Below are 7,080 nucleotides of genomic sequence, written 5' to 3'. Positions count from 1 at the left end.
AGTGGTCACAGCCAGTCCTCGCAGCTGACTGGCCTGCGTAAATCCCTCCCATTGATCTGCCAACGGCAACCAAGGCTCAACTACAAGAAGGTGTACTCAGCTCATACAAAGGGCATACCTCAAGTACCCAACTTGGGTGATAGGGGAGGTTGTGCCACTGGAACCTACAGGTCACCTATACTACATTAGGCCACACTACCAAGACACAGAGTCAAAGAAGCTCTACCTAACACACAGAAACAAACACAGAGAGACTGCCAAAAGGAGGAGACAAAGAAACATGCCCAAATGAAAGAACAGATAAAAACTCCAGAGACAGAGCTAAATGGAATGGAGATAAGCAATCTATCAGATGCAGAGTTCAAAACTCTGGTTATAAGGATGCTCAAGGAACTTAGTGAGGACCTCAGCAGCATAAAAAAGATCCAGTCAAAAATGAAGGATACACTAATTGAAATAAAGAACAACTTACAGGAAAGCAACGCAATGGATAAAGCTGAGAATCAAATCAGTGATTTGGAACATAAGGAAGAAAAAATCAACCAATCAGAACAACAAGAAGAAAAAAGATTCCAAAGAAATGAGGATAGTATAAGCAGCCTCTGGGACAACTTCAAGAGGTCCAACATTCACATCATACAGGTGCCAGAAGGAGATGAGGAAGAGCAAGAGATTGGAAATCTGTTTGAAAAAATAATGAAAGAAAATTTCCCCAATTTCATGAAGGAAAAAGACATGCAAGTCCAGGAAGCATAGTGCGTCCCAAACAAGATGGATACAAAGAGGCCCACTCCAAAACACATAATTAAAATGCCAAAGCTTAAGGATAAAGAGAGTCTTAAAAGCAGCAAGAAATAAGAAGTTAGTTACCTACAGGGCAATTCCCCTAAGACTATCAGCTGATTTCTCAAAAGAAACTTTTCAGGCTAGAAGGGATTGGCAAGACGTATTCAAAATCATGAAAAGCAGAGACCTACAGCCAAGATCTCTCTACTCAGCAAAGCTATCATTTAGAATTGAAGGGCAGTAAAGAGCTCCCTAGACAAACAAACAAAGAAAAACTAAAGGAGTTTATTATCACCAAATCATTATTATATAAAATGTTAGAGACTTACTTAAGAAAAAGATTAAAACTATAAAAAATAAAATGGCAAAAATACACATCTGTCACAAATGGAATCTAAAAAACAAACTAAGCAAACAAGAACAGAGACAGAATCATGGATATGGAGAGTGTTTTGATGGGTGCCAGATGGGAAGGGGTGTGTGGGAATGGGTGAAGAGGTGAGGGGATTAAGAAGTACAAACAGGTAGTTACAGAATAGTCATGGGGGTGTAAAATACAGTACAGGAAATGGAGTAGCCAAAGAACTTATACGCCTGAAGGAGTTGGGTGAAAGAGGGAAAAATCAGGACAGCTGTAATAGCATAATTGGTAAGATATAATTAAAAAAAAAAAGACAGGGGACAGGTGATAAGTAGGGTGACTATACTGTGATATGTAGGAAATCAGGGAAGGCTTCACATCAAAAGTTATATTTAGGCTGAGCCTCAAAGGGCAGGGAACTTCTTATGAAGAAAAGGAGTTCAACACGGAGGCCAAGGAGACGGCTTGTGCAACGCAGGGGATTTGGAAAAGAACAGACATTTTTAGGAGATGATGAGCACAATAGTTCAAAGAGTCTTATGGTCTCCTATGATTGAGTGCTGTCCCCTAATACATGCCTGGCCCTGAAATATGGATAGCTGCAAGGGAAGGAGCATATCTTAAGAGTAATTTTTGTTAAACCTAAGGGTTAAAGACTCATCCTGCACATGAGGAATCAATTTCTCATATGTCTCCTTAAATCAAATGTGTGCTTTTAGATGGACAGAGAAAAGGCATTCACAATCAAGGTCACCTTTCCCCAGGGTAGTAAGCATCAGCACAGTGGTGGGGGCAAAGCCTCACGACAGGACCCAAGGGCCTAGCAAGCCCCAGCATCTTCATTGGTGTCATTTCTCCCAGGTTGCATGTCTATCTTCACTATTCGTCAGCTGTGGGAAGACAGGTGCCATGTCTCCCTTGTTGTTATACAGTAGTGAGCACCAAATACTTGCTAAAAAATATTGGTTAAGTACATGGATAACGGGACCAACATCCTGTGCTTTCTAAAGAACAGAGGGTTTCTAGCTCCCCTACTGTTTCCAAAGGAACACTTCTATGAGTTCCTGATTGTAGTAGATGGTGCCAGTTCATGTGTTCTTCCTGGGCACTCTAGTAGACAAGACTGCTTTTGTGGATAGATGCGACTGTGTGACCAGGTTTAGCCCATGAAGCAAGACATGAAGTGACATGTGCTACTTCCTGGATGAGGCATTTGAGTGGGTAGGCCACCTCCAAGCTCTTGGCAGTGACCCTGGGATTCATTTGCTGAGATGATAGTATCTTTGGATAGATGGAGGAGCTTGGATTCCTGAATCACCAGATGTAAGGTCACTGCCCACCCCTGCACTGACCCTCACTGGGAATATATACGCATTAAACTTCCATTGTGCTAAGGTGGTACTCCTTTGCAGTCCTACCATGACTAATATCAGTAAATTCCACTTCCTTTCCATAATACAGAGGGAGTATGAATTAGACATGAACTCAGTAAAAAACCATTGATAATTAAATATTTGATAGAGGCCATGAGAGAATAGCTATGCTTTACAACAGACAAGTCCATTACATCACTTTCTCTTTTTTTACTTTTTGTTTTGAAGGGGAAGGGAGAAAGGGGGAGTGGAGACCCCCCAGTCCCCAGAAGGGCCTGTAGGAATCACCTCCACTTTTATTTTTTAGAAATATATACAGAAGAAAGTTCTCAACCTGTAGTTCCAAAAAAGGCAGAGTACCTCGAGTACTTAATAAAAAGTTACTAAGATTGTAATTCTTGATTGGTCATTTCCAGCCTTGTTAACCAGGATGCTCAGAGCCAAATACGTGGCTTATATGCATTTTGCCAGTTCCCTATCATCACTTTGCTACTCAGTCCTCATTTTCCCTTGCGTCCTGATTTATCTAAATTTGTTTTCTGTTTTATATCCTCTTGTAAGTAAAACTTTCCTTTGTGAAAGGGATAAAGATGAGGAATGGTGAGAACCAGATTTCTAGAATGAGCTCCAAACAAATAATCCACGAACCCTTCATCACTTAACACGGAAGGTAGGCAGCGTAAATCAGCTCTCAATTTAACAACGGGTGGTGTTGCTTTTGATCTGTATTTCTTCAAGGTTTCATGACTATTAATTTTTCCTTTGCTTTATAACAGGGTAGCTCAATGATGATAATTACTGGTGCAGGATGCACACTAATTTTGTGGCAGTGGTTGTAACTTGCAGTTAGTTTAAAATAACTGTGCTCATGGATTCAGGGTCCCCAGATGACATTAATCACTGGCATTTCCTCCTTCTGAACCTTTCTACACCTCTTTGATTCACATTTTTGATGGAAAACATTCCCTCTATAAAACTCCCCCAGTCGCTGATAAATCCCTGATGCAGAAATAAGAACATTTTAAAACCCGAGCTCATACCTCACCTTAACTTTACCTTTGCTTTTCATAACTGTGTAGATTCAATAGCTTGAAATCTCTCATATCCATGCACTGAAAGGCAATGCTGCACTATTTCTACATTTATCTGTAGTTATATCTAGAAATGATCTACAACAGATGCACATAGACACATGTGAAAAAAATTCTTTATTAATTTCTCACATTTTATTACAAAATGTATGTTGCAAACAACTTGAATAACCTACTTGTGTGTTTTTTAAACCCTTGGCTTCAAGAACTCAGAAGCTCCCTGTCTTTTACCAAGTATTGGGAGACCCTGGTTATCGGAGTCAATAGGTTATCATTTTGCTATTTATTTTCTTCTCTCAAGCTCTGAAAAAAAAATGTCCTCTGTATAAATTAAACAAAAAACATGTTGTAAATTCTATGTCATTACAGTCAACAGAATTATAATAATGCATCCAAAATGTGCGGCCACAAAATATCAGGTATGTTTGAACAAAAAAAAAAAAAAAAAAAAAAAAAAAAAGACATTCTAGCCTTGTTAAAAGGATAATGGTCCCATATTTTTATTAACAGGTTAGCAAAACAAAATCCAATGGATTACAATATTTACATGTTATTTGAAAAATAAAGTAGTGATAAAAGCATGTCACAATTATTTTCTTTTTTTTCCTTTTCCTTTCTTTTTTTTTTCTTTTTTGTTTGTTTTTTGGTAATTATTATAAACACCCAATCCAGGTATGAAACTGTTTAATTCATTTGAAATGAGGCCAATTAAAAACAAACATGGACACAAAATGAATCTTTGTTTAGATAGGTCACACTTTCCCCATTTTCTGGTTTCCACGTGATGGCCCTCATCCCTAAAAAAAAAAAAATTAAATTAAAATAAATGCCCTACAAATAAAAATTCTTAACAGCAAGAAAATAAAAGAAGAACATGCTTTTCAAGTAAGCACTTATTCCACAAATGCAGTATCTTTCCATGGATTTTATTTGAAGCTATGTGGGACACTGTCATCTCAGCGATTCCCCTTCCCTTTCTCCCCTCCCCCTCCCCCAACCCTTCCAAGTTCAAAACAAAAACAAAACAAAACATGAAAATCAAAGGACTCTCTCTCTCTCTCTCTCTCACACACACACACACACATACACACACTCCCACATGAGAACACACACATTCAAGCACACAAGCACACAGGCTTCTAAAACCTAGGCTTCAAGGAAAGTTCTTTTCTACTTTTTGGAACGAAAACTCTCTGTTCACAATCAGAACATATTATAAATGTAGACTTAGATGTCGTCTACGCTGCTCCCTCCTGAAAAAGCTAAGATGGGGAAACAGAGCAGCTGGCAGCTAGATTGAAACAAACAGAAAAAAAGCAGTTCTCCAGGCTCCTTGTAGGATGTAAGTATTTCTTGTCCATTCTCACCAAAGGGATGGGATCCCCTGTCCCCCAAAAGACAATGCAAACAAAAAAACACAGATTTTAAATCACACACAAAAGCCAACCCCTCCTAACAGAAATGATGTGTGTGAGACGGAGAGTGTGTTTTTGACAAGCAACAAAAGGGTGAAGAGGACTTCCTCATCTGGCCCACAAGCTGCATAGCTGTGCCGAAAGTTTGGTTCTTTAGTTAAATTAAAAAGAAAAAACAAAAACAAAAACAAAAAAAAATAAAACAGAAAAAGAAAAGTTAACTTCTTTGTTATTTCCATGTTTAAAATAAAAACATTCCTATTCACAAAAAACTAAATCTCCCTTTCCCCCAAATTAAAACAACAATGACAACACACACAAAAAAACAATTTATATGAAAAACTGAATTGTGCTGTGTTTGTAACACTCGAACTGATAGAAAATGAACATGTGGCAAACAAAACTCCACAGTCACCTTAAAATTAGCTCATATGAATCTAGCAAAGTCTAAATTATAGTTGAACACTAATAAACAGCTTACCTGGAATAAAGGATGACAATTCACAAACAGGTATCTAATCATTAAAGTCTGTTTCTTTTTTTTGTTTTGTTTTTTACTAAAATAATTAAAAAAATCACAGTATTTTAAGAAATAAAACCCACGTGGGGATTTTAAGCACAATTTGTGTTCCTTTCTTTAAAACTCTTTTTTTTTTTTTTCTCCATTCACCATCTTGCCCAGCAGTTCTCTCTACATTTAACCACAAGGACGACAGGTAGTACTGACAAATGCAGAGAATTCCCTTGGTTAAGTTTGAGGTACTAGGAAACAGGTGACTGTTTTATGCAAAGCAGTTTTTGTTTTCTGTTTTTGTTTTTTTGTTTGTTTTTTGTTTGTTTGTTTTTTTTCCCAAAGCGGCTGCAGTTAGGTCTTGAAAAAGCTTAAGGTATTAAAACTAGAAAAACGCACTGAAAGTTGTGCGTTGAAAAGTTGTTCCCCTAAGAAGTCTTCTACTGTCACAGAGCTTCCGTTTCCACATATTTTGTCCAAGACCACCACAGAGCGCACCGTGTGCATGGGAAGTGCTTCCGTATTCTGCAACAAAGCAAACTTCCATGATGAAGATCCGGAAGAAAAGATGTAGTGATGGAAAAGGAGCCACATATTCCAACCATTTAAATAACTTTAATTTACATACTCACTCACACAGGTACCAGTGCTTTGAAAATAGATTGTTCAGTCCTAAAAAGCAGCTTTGTTCTGTCTTCTCGTTTCTGTCCCCCACTTCTCAGCCCAAGCTGGCCCGCCCACTTTTCATCACGGTTCAAGTAAGGTGTGATTAAGAATTTCACCAAACGCTTATTCTTTTTTGGCCTCTGCATTCTCCAGGAGAGATTTGTCAGCAGCTACTACACAGATGGCTACTGTCTCATTCTTTAGGGAAAAGTCTATCCCGATAGCCTCATCATCTTCCTTTTCCTCTATAGAGGGCATCTTAATACTGTCCTGCACACTCTCTTTTAGGTGGATTTCTTCTCTGCTCACCTGCTTGGTGTCATTCAACGCCCTGGAAAAAGATGGATGATAGAGACAGATGAGTATATATTTTTTCTTAAGAAGACAAAAAAAAAAAAAAAAAAAAAAGACTCAAATCCTTATTTCCCTGGTCCTAATAAGGACTCATTTCCTTGGAACAAATGCCACAAAGGTATGACTAAATTGTGAGTGATTTATCCTTGCTACATGCTATGCTTAGGTCAAGTATTTCTAGCATTTAAACCTACAAAAATATCCATTATTATACTATGATTTGATTACATCATGGTTTGTTTCCGATTAACATAACTTTTATGTTCCCTCCTCTACTGGGAACAGTGTGAAGTCATGAGTGGTAATAGCAAAGATTGTCTTATGCTCAAACTCATTAGTGGAACCTAGAAGGTAGGGGATTGGCTGTGTTTATTAAGACTCAAAGAGCAACCTGGGCATTAAAGACTTAATAGACAGGTCTAGGAACAAATCACAGAGATAAACAAAAAGCAAAAACCTGAAGATGGAACCCATGCCTTAGGAAGCTAAGTGATATTCCCTGAAGCTTAGATGCTTCAGGTTT

The 7,080-nt window shown here is 38.1% G+C and overlaps 1 protein-coding gene across 2 annotated transcripts in view; it reads right to left on the bottom strand.

Annotated features, from left to right (window-relative positions):
- Positions 1-3,708: 3,708 nt before the first annotated feature.
- Positions 3,709-7,080, bottom strand: part of ZNF462 (zinc finger protein 462) — a 134,982-nt gene continuing 131,610 nt past the window's right edge. Inside the window, exons 13-14 of one of the 2 annotated variants that reach the window (XM_090274522.1) lie at positions 5,508-6,534; positions 3,709-4,408 (exon numbers count right to left, since the gene is read on the bottom strand). In XM_090274522.1, coding sequence (XP_090130648.1) covers positions 6,327-6,534 — 208 coding nt within the window. In that variant the 3' untranslated portion in view covers positions 3,709-4,408; positions 5,508-6,326. Of the gene's footprint in view, positions 4,409-5,507; positions 6,535-7,080 lie in introns of those variants that run through there. The other variant, XM_090274523.1, reaches the window with a different exon arrangement.

The sequence above is a fragment of the Furipterus horrens genome, unplaced genomic scaffold, assembly GCF_987537825.1.
Source record: "Furipterus horrens unplaced genomic scaffold, mFurHor1.1.pri manual_scaffold_4, whole genome shotgun sequence".
Classification (NCBI taxonomy): domain Eukaryota; kingdom Metazoa; phylum Chordata; class Mammalia; order Chiroptera; family Furipteridae; genus Furipterus; species Furipterus horrens.
Note: the sequence above shows the minus strand (reverse complement) of the source record. Positions and strands in the feature narration are given on the sequence as shown.